Source organism: Sturnus vulgaris, chromosome 2 (assembly GCF_052056855.1).
Source record: "Sturnus vulgaris isolate bStuVul1 chromosome 2, bStuVul1.hap1, whole genome shotgun sequence".
In the NCBI taxonomy this organism is placed as follows: Eukaryota; Metazoa; Chordata; class Aves; order Passeriformes; family Sturnidae; genus Sturnus; species Sturnus vulgaris.
In genome coordinates, this window is record NC_142244.1 from 91,756,674 (window position 1) to 91,780,245 (window position 23,572).

Here is a 23,572-nt window from a genome sequence, read left to right on the forward strand (position 1 = left end):
ACCATTAAATCTTAACTTCTCAGAACCCTAAATAAAATCAGGTTTGTAGTCATACAAGCAAAGCTCAAAATTTTTTCTGGTTGTTTAATTAAAAACTAAGTCCTAAGAAGAGTAATTCAGGTGAAGATGATGTAGACCTTGTTGTATGGTTCCTGTAGATCATCCCTTTCAAATGTCATTAAGTACATTCAAAATATGACTTAATTTCAAGTATGTGTGACCCTTGCTGAGATCAAAGTCTAAGCCTAAACAGTCAGCTATACTCATTTGACAGCCATATCTTGTTATTTTTTTTGCCATATATTTATGAATTTTATTTATTTCCTTTGGATCTTCATATACCCTTTCCCTCCTAGTTTCTGGTGGCATAGAAGAAAAATGATAAATAGTTTTATCTTTAATTTTTAAACCTTGCCATAAATATATAATAATTGCATCTCATTCAAAGCAAAAAGAGATTTAGTTTGCAAACAAATTAGTATGTATTTTCTTTCACATCATCATGAAGAAAAAGGAAATTATTAAAATAGAAGTCTCGGATTGAGGGAATTGTGATAAACTTACAAAATGTAATGAAAAACGTCAGCTGTATCATCAACTGCTATAAAGTAATACAGCCTATCATTAAAAAAAAAAAAAAAGTACTTCCAAATTTTCTGTACAACATTCAACAAACACCTAGCAGTAAATATTCAACATCTGCTTACAGGGCAATTATTTGGCCTTTGCCAAATTCTTCATGTGCAAGGCACTACAGCCAGAACTCAAAGCTGGCAGCAGACTATTTTTTGGATTCTGTGATAACAGGAATATTTTGTGATAACAGACACTTTTTTTTTATTGTTTGATTCTATGGTATTTACCATAAGAATGGGCTTTAAGAGAGCAATTTACATTCCTGTGTAAGACTGTATTTTTTTCAGAATTTCTAGATCATATCTCTAGTAGAAAAGCTGACTGCTTTTTGTTGTTTCAAAGTAGAGGAGCACTGAAAGACTGCATATACTATGTATCTATGATCAGTGATCAGTTCTTTGAAGTTCTGATTATTTTCAAGTCTTCTTGGCTTCTAAACATGATCCAAATAATTAGAATTCTGTAGATGAGGTGATATCTGGGATTAAAAAAGCCATGTAATACTTGGAAAAAAAAGACAAAAAGTCTTATCTTGCTATTTCTTAGTAAGTTATTAAATTCTGTTGAATATGTAATTTATTTAGACTCAAGATTGCAATCTGTAGATGGTATTACATACATAAGAAATCCTTTCATATCAACTCTTTCTATTTAATATTTTTCTGATAATTTCTGCAACCAGTCTCGTTTTCACTGCCCATGAGTCCCATTGCTTCTTTTCTCCATTACCTTCACACCATTCTTTACATAGATAGATCTCCTCCTTCCTTCAGTGATTTCTATACATTTTTTCCTTTGATGGTTTGAAGATGCTGTAAATATACGCTGATTTTCCAAGGCTTTGTAAAGCTAATACTACTATTCCTATTGTACTATTGTCCTATTGTACTATTCCTATTGAAGGAAGGCACGTGGTTTTGAGAAATTACCTGTGAGAATTCAAGGCATTTTAAGAATCTATCTAGCCTATTTTTTTCTCTATGTTCCCTCTGTACTCAGTGGAGAAAGAAAATCGAATCAAGGAGATTATTCTCAAAACCAGCAACTTTTTTTTCAGCTGCTGGTACATAATCTGAGTAGCATTAAAAGAACCAAATTATATTATATAAAAAAAGAAATAGTTTTTGACCTTGAAAAGAGGATATGGTGTATCAATAATTATTATTTTTAATGGTACCTGTTTTCAATTATTTTCAAAATAATGCTATAATAATTTAATTATTATGCCATTATGTCATTGTTATTTAATGCCAGGTCATAATATAAAGTACAAACATAGCATAACTTTTCAAGCAAAATCTATAGCATTCTGACACTAACTTTTGACATTCACACTTTAATAAACAGCAATTTTCAGATGTCAGTATTTCATGTTTCAGACATGTCTATCCTTACATTTCTGTTCAAAATATTTCAGTGAAGCAAGTGCTGATTATTCCTATTAGCTGGTTTTTTTTTGGTTTAATTTTAATGGAAACCTGTTTGAATAAAAAGTTGCTTTATTAGCTAGGAGGGAGATTTACTAGCGTGCTTAGTTTTTAAAGAGGTTACTTAGTCTTGTACTTTTTCATAACTATTAGGGTTTTCCCAGGAGTTGAAGTGATTATTAGGTAGCTATCATGAAAACACTGTAACTATAGTATTGATTTTGATTTTGGAGGTTTTCTGCTTTCAACTGCAAAATATTTCAATTTTGTGCAGTACATTTATACCAGTTTTTATTAAAGGATTCTGTCTCAAGGGAATAAATACAGTGTTTTCTGTAACATTTGAGAAAAATGACAAATCCTGAGAAATAAAGGAGAAAGCTCACTTTTTTTTTTCTTCATGTATAGCTGCAAGGCTTATAAGTTCACCATCTCAGCTTTTAGGAGAACAAAGGTATGGTGCATCAATCATACATAAAATACCTTTCAGAGTGTGTGCTCGCACATACATCTAGCTCATGAGTGGCAACTATACTCACTTAGGGTTGTTCTCAGTATTTCTGATTAAAAAATGTCAACCGAATGTTAATGCGTGTCATCAGATTCGTCTTTGAGGTCTGATCATGCTGGAAAGGAAACAGACATGAGAAAAGATAATGATCTTCTTTCCTCTGTGCTTGCAGAAGTATAAATCATTAGTTAATTGTCTGTGTTTTGCAGAGAAGCAGTGATAAAACTTTAGTGTAAATCAGGCACTGTACAAAGTCATTGTAAATCAAATTAATGGCTGGTCAGAAAATAGGAATTCATTGGGTTTGCCACTTTTCATACTTTAGATAAACTAGAGAGAAAATAAGGCTGTCATAATCTTTAATAACAAGCTAATAGAAATTTAAGACCTGATCCATTAATCTCTGGATGCATTATGTTCATAAAAAATAACCTGTGGTTTCATGTGGCTTTCAGTTTACAGCAAATGGTGTACATCAATACCAAGCACTCATAACATCTCAGTTTGGGGCATGATATAGTAAAGGTTTTTCCTGTTAAGAAAAAACATGAGGTGTTTTCTGTTTGTTTGGTTTATTATTTTTTTAAATTATTTTTTACTCACTACTTATAGAACTGGAAAGATTGAATATATAGAAGGGTGGTTTGCACTGTAAAACATGCAGAGTTTTGTACTTTCATTTCAACATGCAAGAACTTAGCTACTTACTCTTCTGTAGTTTAACTCCACTTCAGAGACTAACTTGTGACCTCAGGCAAACTCCCTCGCTAAGACTTGGAGGAAAATTAATTGTCCTGCATGTAGCAGCAATGTGGCATTGTCCCGTAGAGAAACACTTCTGAAGGTCTGTCTGCAAGGGGATGCTGCTGTGCAAAGAAAAGGAGAAATGTGCAATGCCCAAAGGCTTCCTCCCCCAGTGATGACCGTGCACTTGGTTGCACATTAACTGTGCCATTGTGTGAGGCACTTCCCAGCCAGTGCTGTCCAGGAGGGAATCAAAGCAGAGGGCCTTGGTTCACAGCATGTAAACCATAATGTACATCATGTACAAAGCCTTCAGTCACAATTGTAGAATCATGGAAGAGTTTGGGTTGGAAGAGACACTGAACATCACGTAGTTCCAACATCTTCCACTAGACCAGGTTGCTCAATGCCCCATCCAGCGTGTCCTTGAAGGGTTCCAGGACACAGCTCCTCTGGGCAACCTGTTCTAATGTCTCACCACTATCACAGTAAAGAATTTTTTCCTAATATCCAATCTAAACCTGCCCTCTTTCAGTTTGGAGTCATTGCCCTTGTTCTATTGCTACAAGCCTGCATAAAAACTCCCCCTCAAGCTTTCTTGTAGGTAGATCACTTTTAGTTACTGGAAGATGCTATAAAATCTCCTGCAAGCCAAAATGGAATTCTGCTTTTTCCTAGTGGAGCAAAGTGATGCTTTGCTTTGGCTTTTTCATCCTTATTTCATTCCACCATTAGTCCTGTGCTACTTACAGCTCCAAGGTTTGGCCAGGGGCATTTGTAATAGCTATTACTGTTCATTGGTTCTGTGATTTAGCCCCCTTTCCACTACTGAAAATCCCAAATGTGCCCGAGGCAGTATATGTTGGCAGTAACTGAAGGAAATAATTTTACCTGAGAACTTAATCATATAGTGGAGAACAATGGTGTGAAATATCCACATGCTACAGAGGTATGAAAGGGATGCAAATCATTATGTGTTAAATATGTAAAATCTAAAACAAACTTTGTTTCAAAGTTTATAATCCAGTGTCTCGTTAGTTTGTAATGCTACTTGCTAAGTAGGATTTTTTTACCATCTCAGTTGAATCTTGGCCAAAGGAATGCAATTGAGTTGTCAAGCTTGTATTGTCTTAATAATGGAAATGTATTAAACTATGTAAATTAATGATAATGCTATTTCATTATCAATATTTTTGTGCATATGAATGTCTAAGATTTTGCCTTTATTTCTTGACTTCAGACAAATGTAGATATTACTTTAAATAGACCTGGTTGAGAAGTAGACTGTCTGGTTTATTTCCAATTAGGGATTTCTGATGGAGATGCTTTTTTTCTTGAATAAGGGGGACATACACAACACAAATCTTAACCTCACTATTTTTCACAGATCAGCAATGCACCAGTATTTTATTTTTACATAACCCTCCTCTGGAACATTTTAATGTTAAAAATAAAACAATATCCTCTTGACTCTGAAACCACTCAAGGCCCTGTTTCCCTTGTAGTGCTTAGCCAAAGTGAAAAAGATCCTGGAAATCCTTAGAGCTGATGGCCTAAAATGCCTGGGAGATCCTGTGTCCTGAATCATATAGCTCTGTGATTGGATCTAATTTTTTTGTTTTTATCAGGCATATTGTCAAGAAGCCCAGGTACACTTGGATACCACCAGAAACGTCTCAAATTTGCGTGTTCCTACAGGATGTTTTCATTTTTGTCAATCAGTTTCCCAGTGAGAAAATGTTGTGCTAGGAATTATTTTGATCTTAGCTGATCTGTAAATTGCCAAGGAAACACTTCTGTTGCAGTGCAGCTGTTTTATAGAATGTTAAGAGAGTTTCTGTGTTTCTGGCTTTTCCCACTTTCTCCACCTTGCTCAGTATGCATATGTGGTATAATAATAAACATGCAGCTCTTGAATGCACATAATAGTTCATTTCCCCCAGAGTTTAACAAGGGTAAAGGTGCAAATACTCAGTGCAGCTGAACTGAGGTGTTCAGCTCACTTTCCCTCATCATTACAACAAAGAAGTGTTGAGAAGTCATATTAATTTTGATGTTCTAAGAATGTATTCTCTCATGTTCATGCAGTCGACCCAAATCTGTATTATCACAAGCTTTGTTGTGAGGTTTATAGGTCTATACTTGCCTTTTATTTCCCCCTTTGTTATTAAAATAAACAGCCAGGATATTTAATAGAATTATTCCCCTTGATTAAATTGTTGCTGCTTTGCAGAATGCTTGTCTCTGTCTTGTGGTGAATCAGTGGAAATCAGCTTGTGTTGTCTGTAGTAGATTGAAACTGGGGTCATACTGCAATTTACAAGTATCTTTTGTCTTACTATACTTATTCCATTGGGCCTGATAGTAATGTGAGGCAGTGAATTTTTCACTGTCATAAGTGAAAAATTATAGCAGAAATAGGGCCAATAATATTTAAAACACATATTTATATTTCAGGCAGCATTGGATTAATTTGAGTCAATAATAATTGATGACCTATGCTCTAAGTTTCTTTAGTTACTAGCCTTAGTAACTAAATAGAAAAGTAGAATAGTAGAATATAACCTTAGAGCACAGCAACTTGGGGCAGTCACCTGGATGACTAATAATTGTTTGTTTCTTTGTTTGTAAGGTGTGTCAGGGGAGTAAGTGGGAAAATCAGGCTGGAGCAGAAGGAAAGGAGCAGTCTGTGGTAAAGGCACTGCCTTGGCCACAGCAGGGAATTGGTCCAGTCTGTTGGGGCCAGGTGGCTGCTCCTGGGCAGGTCTGGGAAAACAGACTGCAGTGGAGAACAGTTACCAGTAGAGTGAAACCCAACCCTGTGAACGATGTAGAGCAGAGGCTTTCTAAAACTAAGTATTAACATATAGCTTTTCAAAACTTCTGCTCCTGCTGGAAGAAAAGAGATATAGTTCAGGCACTTTCCAGTTTGCCTCTGAGATTTGATTTATGGAGAGCTTCCTTTCCTGAAGGAGCTCTTGTCCAAACCTTCCCAGGAAAATGATACCCATCTATAACATCATGTAGATAGTTTTACATTTCTTCTTATTAGGCAGAAGTTGCGTTTGAATTTCACTTCAATAGTAATGCTTCTTAATTATAAAGACCTTCATATTAAAAAGCTCAGGAATCCTTATGCAGTAAATCATTATCCCCGTGCACAGGTAAAGGATAGGAAAGCAAAAGATAATGTCTTAATTAGCTAATATTTCCTTCAGAGAAATATGCATAAGATATTTTACTCTACTTCTCAAGTTATTTTTAATCTGTTGACTCTCCAACTTTTCTGTTTCGTTCAGTTTCCATTGTAAGTTAACCACTGTCCCCTTTGTGGTCTTAATTCATTCTTCCCTTGTTATTTAAAGGTATAAAACTAAAGAGTGAACATTCGGCTTAATTTATAGTGTTTAGGGTCCTGAGACTTCACTTCCCTGTTCATTAAGCGGTTTTTTTTCCATGGTTCTTCTTTCAAAATGTCTGCACCATATGCCTCTTAAAACAACATGCTCTCTGGCTTGAGGTGGAGTCACCTGGGCATACAATGAATGGGCGATTATTTGACTTTTAGTAGTACAACTGACATCTGCTAAGCAGCTAAATTAATCACAGTTGAGTATGGGCTAGAGTTGCCTTAGGGTGTATTCCAGACCTTCTCCTGTACTTGAGAGTGGTAATCTGAATTTAAATGAGAGACCTGTCAACTAAACAGCTTCTAAGCTTCTAATAAAAAGCTTCTAATAAAAAGCTTCTAAGAAAAAACATGTAAGGTGTTTTCTAAGGGGATCTCAGCAATATTTCAAAAATGTTTCGTTTCTGGGTCACTTACATGGCAGAAGAGGCACTACATTGCAGTTTCAGAAGTCTATAATGTTAATTTTATCTGGTAATATAACACTTCACTTGAAACTGCCCCGAACAAGGCAAGATAGACTCCCATTTACCTGAGATCCTGCTACTTACATCTGGCTTATTAAAGATTAAATATAAACAAAGTTTGAATAAAACCGACCTGCACAGAAATTAAAAAGGAAGAAATTCATAACTATTTTGAGACTAAATTAAAAACCAGACAAACAAAAATCGAGCAAACACTCCCATGAGGAACTTTCCCTACCTGGGGCACATGGAAGTATACACATTTTTTTAATTCCCATTGGCAGTCCCATTAAGCATACTTAAAAATTTGGTTATATCTCTGTAAAACACTGCGTATAAGCTACTGCCTTGCACAGAAAATAGAATTAATATTGTCACTAGTTCCTGATTGCATCTGCTCTGATGCCCTCAACATGGAGCTGGGCATTTAAAAACACCTATCACTGGGAAAGTTCATCTAACATATTCACCTTGAATATTGCTTTCTACTTTCTCTATTGTTATGGCTTGCAAGAGCTCAATAAAAGTCCTTAAAGTCCTTACCTGATACTTTTCTCTCTCTCACTCCCTGAGCAACTTCAGGATATTAGGTCAGTTTAAATGTCAAGTTGAAAGAACTGACTTTCACATTGCTCCAACCTGGCCTTTCTGCATCAATCTTTAATCTTTCTGAAGAAAATTTGTAACTGTGGTTGGTAGCCTGGCCTTGGCCTTTTGTTAATTGCATGCTGCTCCTGGGAGAATTTTCTTTCTGTGTGTTTTCTTTCACTGTTCAGCAGTGTAAATGCCCTTCTGCCCTGCTTTTGCTTCTGTGCTCCAGGATGGTCAAGGCTCAGTAGGTGCTTAGTCATGTCAGCCTGAACATTTTGGATTTTCTCAAGGTATAATTAAATGGATTTGCTCCCGTCTCCATTGTTTGCCAAGTAAGTTCAGGATGTTAATTCAGTCTAAATGTCAAGTTAAAAGAAATAAAATTCCAGCCTGCTGAATCGTCTTGTTAACTCATTCTTCTTTTTACTTTGACCTTTCCTTAGGGAGGTACAGGTACTACTCGATTAGTTTCAGCCTTTCCAGAAGAATGGTGGAATTTTATATGACTACACCATCTCTGAGGTCATTAAATTCACACTGGACAGGTTTTATACTGGCTCTAACTATATGTATCCATACTTACTCATTGTACTGTGAAGAATTCTTCTGTCCCAAAACTCAAAAGTGTTGCACACAAGTGACCTGAACTTGCAATATCTATATTTAATAAACACTGACTATAAGAGGGTTGGACTTGTTAGTGAGCCATTGCTAGAATAGTTTATATCTGGACCCTAATTATCCCAGATGTACTGACCCTATTGAAATTAGAATTAGAAGGAATTCTAGAGAATTATTAAAAATATCTGTATTGATTTTTCCTGGCTGTAATTGTCCAAACAAAAGTATATCCAGAACAAAATAAAGTTGTAAAAAAAATCGTTAGTGCCAATCTCTTCCTTACAAAATAAAGGATATATGATACCATTTGAAGTAGTATTAATTTGCAAATTGAGAGTGTGAAACACAGATCTGACTGCTTGCCACGTGCAAAATGTCCATCCTTAGTGTGTGACATCCTCAGTAGTTACAGCCCCCCCCCTTTAGCAGACTTACAGTAAATATCCATGGAGATCATCAACTGGGAAGTGAGCACAATTGATTAGGAAAGCAAGGGACAATGGCCAACAACGATTGTCTGAAGCAGGAAAGCTGAGAACAAGGCATGTGAGTGGCTTTGTCAGCAGTGTTACAGATCAAGGGTGAGGTGGGCAACACCAGATGATAACAGCACCTGAGGTGCAGTTATTTGTGCAAAGTAACTCTATCACACATCATATATACACATACATGTATGATAAAGGGATCTTGGTTATCACCCTTCAAAGACATGGCAGAGTTAGTTTGAGTAATTTAATGAAAAATTCACTTTTCTATTCAGGAAAATCAAATAAGATGTTAGAAATGACTAGGAAAGGAGTTGAAAGAAACATCCCCATTGTTGTTATACCGTTGTATAAACTTAAATATTGTAAGGAGTATTGGTCATCCATTTGAATAGAATATAAACAGAAAAGGTGCAAAAAGGATAACAAGTGCTATCAGAGCTACAGAAGTAGTGTTAAAGGAGAGATTAAAAGTGAGAAAAATATCCTCAGAAAGCAACATTTGAATATGACCATCTTTCAAGTTTGTACTAATTTCAGACACTCAAGGTAAAATCCCAGATTCCAAGACTAATATAATATGATTAATATAATATGATCCCAGCTGGAAAGCATCCTGGCCCATACAGAGTACCACTGAGAACCCTGTGTGTATAGTGTTTCAGAAGGAGAACATGAGCTCTGAATTTCCAAGTACAACTCCATAAGTGAACAAGAGTTGACTGTATCACACCAATTCCTTCCTTCCCCTTCTTTTACTATTTCCTTTTCCTTTGCTCCTCCTTCCCACCCCTCCCACCATTTTCCCCTCCTCTTCCACCCTCTCCTGTCCTCTTCTCTCCTTCTCATTCCTGTTAGTCTCATTCAAGAAGAATTGTTATTGCTAATAACAATTGTTTCCATCTAAATTAAAACACACATTAAGGTAATGATAATGTTTGCTGACTGAACCATTCTAATGGAACACCTATATTAGATTACTCTTAGATTGCTCCTGAAAAAGCCTGCAGCTGTATGAACTGATGTATTCTTGGACACAGTCAGTGGTCTCACTGGCAGAAGACCAGTTTACCATCTGTTCAACTGCCACTTTACTCTTTCAGGATTCTAATCACCACAAAAAAAATATATGTGTGTATATATATATATACACTAACGAATAGCCATCATAACATTCTTCTACTGCACCTTTTTCTGTCACCTTGGAGTATGTGAGAATACATGGCAAGTAGCTCAAATGAACAATTACAGAGTGATAGTGATTTTTCTGCTATGATACAAAATTTGGAATCTGTATTGATTGTTTTCAGTTGTCATCAGTACTATGTTACGGATTGTGTTCCCCTAAATACAGAAATCTGTGCTACCTGAGGAAGTAATTTATAAAATGCTACCTTTTGTACAGCAGCAGAGTAACAATTGTGTTTGCTATACTACTCCCCTTCAACAAATGAGAAACAAATTTCAGGGAAAACAATATTATTTAGAAGTCAAGTTCCAAACCCAGGTATGTGGACACACACATTTAGAGAGCTAGGGAATTACAGCTTGGCAATTCCTCTCAGGCCTGGATTTCTCCTGACTCTCAGGTCCATTCCCAGGCTGACAAGCTGACTACAGCTTCAGTTAGGGAGGAAGTCTCCCAGGGTGATAACTTGGTGAAAAACAGAGTGGAATTCATAATAAAGATTGACACCTGGTGTTTTTCCCATGGGACATCCGGGTATGCTGTCCCAAGGATGCTTTTCCCAATTGTCCAATGAGCTACTGTCCTGTCCTAGCTGCACGTAACACACTTTAAATACGGGCTGTCTGTACAATAAAGTTGGCCTTTTTTCCCCAAAAAAGGTCCGTGTGTGTTGCTGTCCTTTCTCTCTCTTTGCAGCGCAGTAACCACACAGGTATCTTGTATCTTCTAAGAGGTTATTTTGGTATTTTTCATACTGAAATTTTTTCTTTGCTATAATAATACTCTTTCACAGGCTCAGACCTGTCAGGATTCAAAAGAATTAGTAGTATCAAATCAAATATAACCTGATGGACTATTGGTGCTTTTTACTGTTTTCTTCCAAAGTATGCCTATCAGGAAGATGTGTTTTACTTTATGCATGATTACAGTTCATATAAAAATGAAATGGAGCTTGCCAACTAACCAAGTTTTGCAAAGTTGCACATTTTATTTTTAATGTGTAATCTATTTCTCTTCCCTATCAACAGTATAATTCAGCATCAGTATACTTTACAATTGTATGTCAGCACTATCTTTATTGTGCTCTTTCGGCAGAGAAATGACAAGGATTTATCTAAGTCTGGTGAAGTTAACACAGCTCATCACTTTTACAAATGCCTGTCTTTCTCCTAGAAATGCCAGTAGGATGCCAAGTGGGCTGTTAGTGCTGTGAAACTGCCACTTCTTCCCTAAGTGATGATGGTGACTCTATAAAAACCACTGACCTGCCTTTAAGCAAGCTTGGTGAACTCACTTCAGTGAAGACCATTGGTAGCCTGTTGCAAAGTCAGCAGGAATTACTCAGCAGATCCCCACTTCACAGAATGGTCTGTGCTATGGGCAATTTTAACACTTACTCAGCATTTATAGACTTAATAGTGGCCTACTAATCCTTAGTAGGATTCATAAGAGAAAAACCTTCTTTTCTATCCATCATTCTGCAGAAACATCAGCCAAGGAGTTCTGTTTCCCAATGATCCACTACCAAACAGGAGGCAGAAGGTGTTTTATAAAGTTTTTTCTGTCTCTCACTACTCTAAATAGGCTTTTAAGTCTTTGTATAGTTGAATAGTCTGTATCAGAACTGCCAAAAATAGTTGCTCAAAAGTTGGTCAGAATCAATTGTACTCACATTTTGCCAGGTAACCTGGTCTAGAGGATAAAAGGGAAACTAGTAGTGATACAACTCAAGTTCTTTGCACATGACATGTCCTTGGCAACTAGGAAAATACTGTCCTAGAGGATGCCCTTTGAGATGCCCATTTCATAGAGATCTGTCAAGTGCTTTCAGCACTTTCATTCATGATATTGATCTATAATTAAAACTCAGTTAACATCAGGATTTGCCAATGCTAGTGCAGGGTTTTGCACAATGAGAAATCATACAAGATGAATAAACACAGACTTACAGTCTAAAGGGTCTAATTTTAATGTGTGGGTTTGTGAGCATGATATCTTTACAAACAGAATAGATCTTATTGTGGAACAGGTGAGCAGAGGTGTGGAACACCTGACCTTGGTTGTGCTCTGTTCTGTCTGCTTGGTTTTGTTAAACCAAGATATGCAAGTTTTGAGAACAGATATGTGAACAGTTTTCAAATGTGAAAACACTGCTAGTAAAGAGAAGCAGTTGTGACTCTATGCTTGGGTACCCTTACACTAATGGAAAGACACAAAGAAACATTTGCTAGAAATAAAGGTCTAGATCAGATGTTACTAAAAGGTTTGTAAAAATATAAGTGTTGAAATCATGGAGAAGGTTGTTCAGGGGTATAAAATATCTTTCTATTAGACAGTAACTCTCAGGCTGATTGAGGAGTATTTGTCCTGCATTTAGTGCATATGGGGGAAGGGGAATGAAGGACAACATCAAATCCCTTGAGAATCCTTCCAGCCCTCTGGCTGTAAAATTTTAAACGCATTAAAATTCATGGAATTCCTAATATTTATTTGCAAAGATAGTAAAACCACTTCATCACAGTAACAGGGAATGTACGGTACTGGAGTAATTTATGACAACATGAAAATGAAATGGTAGGAAAGCAGAGAAATTCAGTCCTTTGTCTCCACCAGCTGCTATTTATTTTAATATGCATCTGACAAAATAATGTAAACTTTCAGAATACCAGATTTGTTAATATGTGAGAACAGCTATAACCTGAATCTTTGCTGACTCTGTCACATTTGGCATTTGTTTTCACTTAAAGCATGTTTTATGGCATGTTTATTATACTTTGGGATGCAAATATCAGTGTTTTTGTTGCGTTATCAAACACATACTTCCTTTTCTTTGAAAATATTATGACCAACTTCAGAAGATAGACAAATTAAAAAAAAGGTTTAATCTGGATTTGAATGCTGGTAATAGCATAATTCAAAGACATTTTACTAAGAAAGTCTCATACATATATCAAGTTTTTTATTCTCCTTTGCTCTATTTTCTAATGATGATGCTGACTCTGCAGGGAAGACCTCTAGATGGCTACACTTTAGGCCATAATTTGGTGTAAAGCTGAAATAAAGAAAAAAATGGCATTTATATCCCTTCCTCAGCCATATGTATCTAGAACTTATAAGTTTTCAAGCATCATTGCTCCCACAGATCCACAGTCTTCCATCAGAGAGCATACAGGGGGTAGAAATTGGACGTCTCTCAACAGGCTCATCCACTTGAGCTGTAAGCATTTGGAAAATTTGAATGTTTTGAGCTATACAAGAAAACATCTTATTTTTGCTAGTTTTGTTCAAAATTCTAAGAAAGAATAGTATTTAAAACACAACTGCCCATCTTTTCTGTGTTATGTAAGAGTTATAGTGTGTTTTTATATGTCATAATGCATATCACAAAGCTATGGTCAGAACATATAAATGCTGGATCTTGCATGTCTCAGAGTACTGGGCATGGATGGTCAATTTTTTTAGACTGGGACTTGTTTCTCTAGTCCATTCCTTTCCATGTCATATTGCTGCCCATCAGCTGCCTTATGCTATATCTGACATTTTCAAAGCCTTTTCAATAATTCACACAGTTTTTTCTTCTGTCACTTTTGGGTATGGCATGTCTTAAATATCCTTTAAAAGGTTCCTAAAAATGGAGTTTATGGATCTCTGCAAATAGATCCCTATTGCATTTCTGAAGGCATGATGATTCTGAGTGCTGCAGGCTCTCAGAGGAGGAGGCACTCCCACGCACAGTTTCCTACATCTTGAATCCATATGAAGAATGGAAATCCATGTGAATGTCTGACTGCCCACAGTGAACATGATGCCCCCCTCTGTAGAGAACATTTCTGACAGAGTGTGTTCATTCCAATCGAGAGGTTGAACAAGCTCACTCCCTTCCCTTTCCTGGTGGAGCCTGATGTAAGGAGGAATGCTGCTTTGAGGTGATCCTCAAGGTAGGGTTAGAAGGGTAGACAGAGTAGATGTTCCCAGAATGAAGCTGTGATGGTTCTCCCAAAAGGCTGCAAGTGCCAGTGGGAAAGGCAGCATCACAAAAGGCAGAGCCTGTAGCCCCAGGCTAGAAAAATCCTTATGGACAAATCACTAGAAAGGGCCACATATACACAAGAGAATGGATGTTACTTACTCCATGTCTAATTTATTCATTCTGTCCTTACATATTCCCTGATCTTTTCCTTGGAATCTTTTCAGCTGTCTTCACATTGTAATGTCAAATTTTGGTCTAATGCTATGAATACCCCAACTCCAATCGAACTTTTTAAAAAATTTGTTTTGTGGGGGCAGGAATGAAACTTTACCTGAAAAAGGAATTTTGTCGTTGGGTTGTTTTTGGTTTGGTTATTATTAACTGTACATATTCTAGGTAGATGTAAAAATCAGCCAAAGTATCTTATGCTCTGGTTATTTCCCGTAGCCACTGATTTTATATAATTTATAAAGGACTGTCTGTAATCCACAAGCTACAGAAAAGGAATTCTCTTTTCTCTATGTGAAGAGAAATAAATGTTTATGAACACCAGGGTAGGTACAACTCACTAAGCAAACTTCCTCTTGCTTGCCCTAACTTCTTCAGGTGCAACACAATCCTGAGTACACCTCTCCCAGGGGAAAAAAGTGTGTATACCTGAGCTTCAGTCTTACTGGTTAAATTTAATTATTCTAACCTGGCTGTTTACATTAATTTCTATGTCCAATTTGTCATTCTGTGTTGAAAAAAAGATGATCTGTTGTACAATGGGATTTAAAATCAGGAGGGTATCAAGTGTCCTGCTGAGAGGAAAAGAATTGAAGACTTACAGACTTCTCAGGTTTGAGCTGGTTTTGTGCTGTTTTTTTCTGAATCTACCTGTACCATTGCAAGTGTATAAGAATTTGAGGGAAAGCATCTGGAGGAGAACATTTTCAGGCTATTTTTTGCATAATTCCTATATTTTTAAAGATGCCAATTAGATGAGAGCTTTGAAAACACTTTGTATTTATATTCTTTGTTGGGTCTATAGGATTTGACAAGTAGATCCAAGCACATCTAGTAGGCTTATTTAAATATAAATAGCTACATGTCAAAGGCATACCCACATGTCCTTAATGATTCCTTGCTTTATGTCAGTAGAAATTTTCAGGAAAGTGGGAGGGGATCCCTCAGTAAAGTCTGGGAAAGTCAGCCCTCTTCCCAGGAGAAAGGGTAATTGTGGTTAGGTACTGAAAGACTGCTGGTGATGCCTGAGAGATTTTATCATTTGATTTCACTGTAAGGAGTGCAGCTAAAAATCCAGAGGAAAGCAAAGCTCGAGTTCTCACCCACATATGCTAGCCTGGTGAAAATTAGCATTAAATATGAGTGGGAGCTTACATACCTGCAAAAATGGACCTAGGGGAATAGCCAAGCTCCATTTTCAGGGAAAACATTACCCTGACACTTTTTTTTTTTAAATTCACACCCCAGATTCAGAGAAAGTATTGGTATTTAGAGTAGAAAAGGTTGTGGTTAATTTAATTCATGAGGTAAAGAGGGTGGTAATACTTGCATCATAATTTTCATTTTCCTAACTTTCTTCTCTAAACTTTGATGACTCTGGTGTAGAAATTTTCACATAATTATGGAAATACGTAGGTGTGTGTGCATGTGTTTGTGTGTGTGTATATATTGTGTGCATGTATATTTTTAAGACATATAATGTGTGGTGTGTATAAATTTTGTTATTTTTTGTCATCCATTGAAAACTTTTTTCCTTTAGGTGAAGGAAAGTGTGCAGTCCATTTTCTATGTAGATGGTAGCATATTGTTGTTTAGCATAAAGTAGCCTAGAAAGAAATTGGGAAAGAAATTTTACACCTGTCACTTGATCTGTTGTTGAAGAGTTCAACTTTATTAGTGATGTTGCACATACACATTCTACGTTTTGCTATTTCTGGAAGAAAGAATACAGAAACCAAGAAGGAATTAAGGTCTGACATTTTGCCTTCCTGCTTCAGAAATTCATCAATGCAAAGTACATCAAAGTCAGCTTTAATTTTTTTCATTTTTCCTTTCCATTATTGTCAGTTGGGCTGTTCAGTCAGTCAAAGCCATTCGCAAAAGTTTTTAAAACAACAACAAGAATCATGTCCCAAAACAGAAGCTGGTTATTAAATTATTGGTTAAAAATATAAATTGTTGGCAAGCTTTTAAGGAAGAGGAATGTTAAACTACATTACTGCCTTGATTTTCTGAAAGCAATCTCAGCACCTTCCACCTTTATAACAGCAAGTTGTGTTGCAGAGCAGCAACAAATGTGGTAATATTATAATACAGGTTCACATCTTCCTTGTGTTAAGGACTCCAAGGCTGGATGCAGCACTCCAGGTGGGTTCTCATGAGGGCAGAGTAGAGGAGGAAAATTATCCCCCTCAATCTGCTGTCCAGTTCTCTTTTGATGCAGCCCAGGATGGATTTGGGCTGTCTGGGCTGAGTGCACACTGCCAGCTCACCTTCAGCTTTTCATCAATGAGAACCCTGAATTCCTTTTCTGCAGGAATGGCCTCAATGACTTTTCCAAGTCTGCAGTAATTTTTGGGATTTCCCCAACCCATGTGCAGCAACTGGCACTTGGACTTGTTGAATTTCCAAAGCTTAGTGTTTGGACAATGCTGTCAGTCACATGGTACAGTTATCGGAGCTGCTCTGTGCAAGGGCAGGAGTTGGATTTTGATGATGCTTGTAAGAATATCTGATGGACTTTCTAAAACCAAACTGTGAATGCAACCAAATGATAGGAAGTATCTACACCTTTAATCTTCTCATGCACACTAATGCTCGAAAATACACAGTGAATAAAGAAAGTCAGGATAAAACATGAATTGTCAATGATGAGAGTAACAGCATGAGCTCCTTGTTTAATGTATGGGAATGTGTTCACTGTGTTAGTCAAACTGCTGCTAAAAGACCTTTAGCAATGAAAAAAAAATCCTGCATCTAAGAGGATTATTGTTCCTTAAGTCCACAGTAGAACTTGGCTGATTTTAGCATCAATAGCAGTTATGCTCTAAGGGCAAAGTACAAAGCCGTCAATTTTGTATTTAAAGCATCACTTCACCTTGAGGCATTAGGACAGCTAATTCTCATTTCAATAACAAAAATTCACAATAAAACCAGTCTTCAGCTGATAAAATATCCTTCCTGTGGACTTATATTCCTACGCTTACAGTGACATAAAATAATTAGCTATATGGCCCCTTATGTGGTTTTATGGCTCCTGCCTTCTGTATTTGTTGTTATTAACTCATTATGTGGCCCCAGCTGAGCAAAATGCTCATGTGCATGCTTAAATCTCAGTTTGCTCACTGAATATATATGTGTAAATCCTTTGTAGAGTCAAGGCCCATTGAATTCTAAGATGACCCAAAACAGATGTTTCTGTTCACTCTCCATTTCCACAGGACAATACATCTCTTCAGTGTTCACTCATTTTGAACTTAGCCACCTAACTGCTAACAAAGGAGGCATTTATTTTTAAGCCAGTGAATCCTCTTTTTCCAGGATTGTCTATTTTAAACAACAAAGCATTTAATCCCCCTTATAATTAATCTGTACAGTACTCGTTCTGGGGTAGTTCACACTGGGAAATAGATTACTTGGAGAGTATGTTTCCTACAGCTATTTAGAGCTTTACATGCTTTGGAGGCGTGGTTGGTTTTGTTCTCCTTTTTTCCTTGTTTTGCCTGAGGACAGAATCCACAAAGATGGGAGAAGAGAAAACTCATCACAACTGACATTTCAGTCACTGCTTAGTTTAACTGCAAGGTTTAGTAGAGGTTTATTCATACCAATAAGTGGAGGCCATATCTGATTTTCTTTCTTTTAGAAATGAGACGGAGAGGACTGTCTTACTTGGCTGATTCATGATGGAAGAATGATCTTTTCCAGCTTTTTTCTCTACTGCAGCTTTTGCATAGAAAGTCTAGATGCCTTCTGTTCATTTCAAGAAGTCGTAGTAGATTAAATGTTCAAAGATTGGCAGACTTCCCTCAGATAATTATGAATATTTTACTTGTGTCTGGTTTTGGTAGTACTGTCGAATACTTGATCATGTCAAAACAAGCACTTATAGTTGATACTGAAAGATGCTGGTGGCAACAAACACTGCTGCTCATAAATAGCCTTGTCTTCACTGTGCAGTTCTGAAGTAGTGAAGTAAACATGGTTATATGAGTGTAAGATACAGAAATACAGATCCAGGAATAATGTATCTGTCGTGATGAAAAAAGCACTTTGTGCCCCGTTTCTATATTGCATGTTTAGAGCAAGCTATGTAAAGGATGTTTACAGCATCCACTATTTAGGTGCACAGGGTATAGTTAGTGATACTATTTTCTATCTTAATAAATAGCTGGATAGGTTTCTGTAACAAAACTTACAAACAGGACCCCTGATTTCTAAGATGTTATGATGTACTTGTCCCTTGCTTGAAGTGGTTGTGGATGGTGCATAGGCTTTCTATCTAGTGGTTAGATGGATTGGTTGCCATATATTCTTCATAGCCTTTCAAGATGTTCACAGTTGAAAATGGGAGCAGTTAAAATATGAAGGAAATGCTTTATGAGATAAAGCACATAGTTACATTAAGTAAGAAGGAAAGACAAAGGTAAATGTGAAAAAGAAAACACAGGGGAATTCAAAACTGTCAGGTTAGATCTTCATTATTGAAGCTGCCCCTTCTTAATAGCTAACTTTGGCCCAGCTCCTTCCCTTACATATATAAAAAAACCCAGCTTGTCCATGGATGATGAGAATATGATGGACTGAATGTAAATGTGCCTCTGGCACTGTAGGCCTTGCAGTTGCCTCTCAATCACTATTACAAACATCCTTCAGGTGTTTCCTGGTACTTCTGCCTTCTGAGTAGATGAAGTGCCACCCGTATTTCCTGTCCCATTAGTCATGCCCGGATAAATCCAGAGAGAGCTGAGCAGGGGGCTGCAGTAGGTCAAATTTTGGCTCTGAAGCACAGGAAGGGGTAAGCTGTCCCCCTGGGCACTGCTCAGGGCTCTTCTCCATATGAAGCTGTTTGATGGCTAAAAAAGTATTTTAAGCAGTAAATCCCTGCCCAGAGGCAGGTAGCTGCTGTTTTCTTTTGTCTGGGCTGGAAAGCTCCAGTGTTTGGCCTAACAAAATCCCATGGACTCAGCTGGCTGCTCCCTCCAGGAACAGGCTGACTGAACCAGTTGACTTGGACAGGGATGAGGTCTGGACTGACAGCTGCAATGCTTACATTGGGTAACCAGAACCTGTTACCTGAAAATCATTTCCTATGACCTACGGTCCTATTATTATCTCCATACTATTGTACAACAGTGTTTATGTGTTTGGAAGGTTTACTTGTCTCCTACAAGGACAGACCCATCCTCTTTTCTCTTTAAGGAAAGGACAAACTTGTTCTCCTTAGAGGAAGTCAAGCTTCCTCTGGGTCATACCTTTTTTCTGGGTCTTTGTTGTGACAGGACCCACACATTTGCCTGCATCCTTGAAGAGTACCTGTCACAGGAGATATTTTGAATCCTTTTCTTGAATCTCCTACCTAACAATCTCCATAGTTACAGGAGAAGCTCTTTGCATCTCTTTTTACTAACCCCTTCCATATCCATATTGTAATGTCCCCTTTTCTTTGGTTTACAACCTCTCCAGATCCTCACCAGTGCTGTTGCAATTTTCCATGCTCTGCTCAGAGCTCCCCAATTTCATCTTTTCCATAACATGGAATAGCAATGCAGCCCATCACTTGGTGAGTGATGTATCTGCTATCTTGTCAGTTGTGGGTGCAGCTTTTGAGGTCTTGGGCTCCTTCTGAGGACACTTGCACCATGCCAGCCTCCTCACTGAACACCACCCTGGCTTCTCCCACACTCTGTGGCCTGTCACATCTAATGTACGTGCTCAGCATGCTGCCCTAGTGATCTAAGTAGTGGTATTTTTTTGACAGATTGACTTGAAAAAAGTGTTGGGTATATGTGAGATGCAGCATGGCTGCAAGGCAAATCCAGACCAGAGCTAATTGTGCCACTGTTATGCTCAGTGCTGGAGATTAGACAAGCTTGCCTGCCACTGCCTCCAGCTGAGTTCTGAAAAACCAAAACATTTCTGCTACTTCTGAGGATGAAAGTAGGGGAGAAACACCATTTCCTCATTAAAAACCCCTCAACAACCAATTCCTCAGCTTTATTTTCTTTAAATATAGTGGTTTCCCAGCCTTTATATTGCTAAATTTTGCAGATTATCTTTGTCCCAGAGAAAACAGCTGAGTTTACAGCAAAGTTTTTTCTAGCCATCCTACATAAGTCCAATCTCATCCCAAAGGGCCAGTATTTCTTGTGCCATTTTAAAATACGGTTTAGATCTTCTGAGTGTTTTAAATTTATATTATATATACTCTGTATGTTCACATTTAGACGGAGATTTACCAGCTCAGCTATTCTAGAATATTATTTGAATCTATTTTTTCTCATCACTATCTGATGCTTTTCTACCAGCTGGATAGCCAAGGAAACATTTCCATCTGACTACTGAAAATACAGTGCAGCAATTGCATTAAATTGCCCAGCAGTTTTAAAAATAACAAATAGAATTATTTTAATGTTAAAATGTCTACTGCTTTATCACCTGCAGAAGTGTAATCCTTCTGTAGGTTACATGAACCTGAGTTATATTTTGCTGGAGGCCTTTCAGTACCTATAAGCAGACAATTTTTAAAGGTAACACCTTCTAAAGTTAGGCTGCAAAACTGCAAAGGCAATGAAACCAAGAGGGTGAGGACAAATGTGGTACATGATTTCAAAACTTCCCTTCCTGTGGAAATGACCTAAAGATGTGAAAGTGGAAGGGTACATGCCGAAATCACATCCATAGCCACTCTACTTTTAGACTTATTTCCTCTTTAAATCTTCATTTATGGTCTCTGTTTTGTCTGTGCAGACGGTAAATTGTTGCAAACTCTTCAAGACATGTATCTAAACACAGAGCAAAAATGTGTTGCCTGATCCTTCTGTGTTTATTGAAGAAATTCAGCTGTGGATGCCATGGCTAACTGGGGCTTTGCATTCCTTGGTTAATATTTAATTTGTACATAGCTGCAGCTCACATGGGATCCTGGATTCATCAGTCAGAGAAATTTCCCATTAGTCATGAAAAATTTAGTCCAAATAAGCAATACAGGATTGGACAATAAGCTATTATTAATCCTTTTTTCAAGCTAATTATAAAATAAACAGGTTGCAGTCCTAGTAAAAAAGTAGTCCCAAGTCTTCTCAGAAAGGATAGACTTTATTTTGTTATTGTCTTTTTGCAGAAAATAATTAAAAATAGTCAGGAAAAATACTTATTAGTTTTGGGCAGATGAACTTAGTGTGTGTTTCATTCACAGGAACATTTCCACTGAAACCCCAGATAGAACCAAGCACTTTAGAAGCCGAGAGTCATAATGAACTAAGAAGAAAATGTAACCATATTACTTTGCCTTCATATATACCTTATAAAGTCACTATATATGTGTTTAGCTCACAATCTGATACATAAACACATACATTATGCAAAAAGACCCACACTGCAAAGAGGTAGAAAAAGCTCTATTTCCTTGACATGTGCAAGGTATGTGTCAGGCAACAGCAAATGACATTTGACTGGGATGGCTGGTGACTTCCACCTTTAACTATGTTCTATTTATTTACCTGCATCAGTCTGATCCCAGTGATTTAAAACTTTTTAAAATTATTTGGTTAAGTAAAGTTTGGATGTGTTCCATTACACAGAGCTGCTTTTTTGCTTATTTATGTTTGTAGTTTTACATGGGCTTAATTCCCTAGGTGCAATTTACTCTCAAGTGCTGCATTCAAGAGGCAAAAAGACCTTAAAGTGAACATAAATTAGATTTGGTTGAGTACAAGGCTCAGTCAATACAGTTCAAACATTTGAATAGTTCCTGAAGTCCTGCTGGCACATCTGGGTTTGCTAAACACACACTGGGTTAAAGCTGAGGAATCAACTATAACCTCAGGAGACGAGTGTGCTGAGAGAGAGAGTCTCTAAAATTAACCTCCTTGCAGAGTTTGTTTTTGATTTTTTAGGAAATGAGCTTGTTCCTTACTGTTACCACCTATGCACTTAGCAGCCCAAACACAGGAAGAGCATTCTGTAGTTGTCTACAGAAAAATGTATTCACACCAAGGCTTAAAAATAAAAATTGTCTGTTATTTTAATGTTAAAGCTTTATCTTAGAGCTCTAGACTCTTAAAGGACATGATGCTTCAATCCAGTACAGGTTAAAAGAGAATAAATTTTGAAGCACAGATTATAAATGCTTCCACAGCAGATTTGCCCACATACTCCAACTACTGACAAATTCATGGCAACAAGATAGACTCTTGTACCATCACTTTGAAAATGCTCATTTACATCTGCTTTACCTGTTTAGCCAATTCTACTCCATTTCCCCAAGAAACCCAATGAACCACAAGGAATCAGCATTCAGCAAACCTTTTTAAGAGCACAAAAACTTGTTTCTTACCGTTATCAGGAGTGAAGCCCTTTTATCAAAATGGTTAAGTACCTGGAAGAAATGGTCTAGAAGGAGTGAATCTTACCACTGAAAACTTCATCAAGTGATTCAGCAAGGCTTCTCTGGTGACCCACTCCAAGTATGACCACGGCTAACACTATGCCAGGCCAGCTGAGGCTTTATCTGGTGTTGAAAAGATCCAAGGACAGAGATACTAACAACAGTCCCAGTGTTGCTCTGCTATTTTCACACCCTTAACAGAAAACACTTCTAGTGGCTCAGACGTGCAATGTAAAGCTTCTTCATCTCAAGCACATTCTGTGTACTGGCATAATTTGAATGAAAACATGGTACATTTACAAAAAAATTCCATACCTTAAAAGCAACTGCAGATGATCTAACATTTGTTAAGGACTAGATGCTTTGTCACCTTTCTACATTTGCAATAACCTCCACTGGGACTCTGGTTTATGCTGGCATGTAGTGTGGTCTCTGCAGAGCTTCCCCTAGTGCCTAATGGAGATGATGAAAGTCTTTTCACTGCATTCAATCACTTTTGGGTTTGCATTTGTTTTGCTTCTGGAACTACAGTGTTGATTGTTATTACTGATCCAAGACCACAGTCCCAGGTTGTTCATGCCGTCAACCCAACAGCTCTGCTTGTTAAATTTTATCTCTTTTTAAACCTTTCCCTAGGTTGGAAAAATCCACAAGAATGCTGCCCGCAAAAGAGAGTACCACGTCCTGTTCATGGTGATCACTACAGTTATCTGTTATCTGGTGTGCTGGATTCCATATGGGGTTATAGCATTACTTGCCACATTTGGCAGGCCGGGTGTTGTGACTCCAGTTACAAGCATCATACCTTCCATCCTAGCAAAAAGCAGCACTGTTTGCAATCCCATTATCTACATACTTATGAATAAGCAGGTAAGGCATACATTATTTTTAAATTGTATTTTCTT

At 37.3% G+C, this 23,572-nt stretch overlaps 1 protein-coding gene across 1 annotated transcript in view; it reads left to right on the forward strand.

Moving 5' to 3' along the window:
* The window catches only part of LOC106863896 (vertebrate ancient opsin-like), a 77,155-nt gene that overhangs the window by 26,293 nt on the left and 27,290 nt on the right, over positions 1-23,572 (forward strand). The window contains exon 3 of the mRNA XM_014893481.2: positions 23,304-23,537. Coding sequence (XP_014748967.1) covers positions 23,304-23,537 — 234 coding nt within the window. The remainder of the gene's footprint in view (positions 1-23,303; positions 23,538-23,572) is intronic.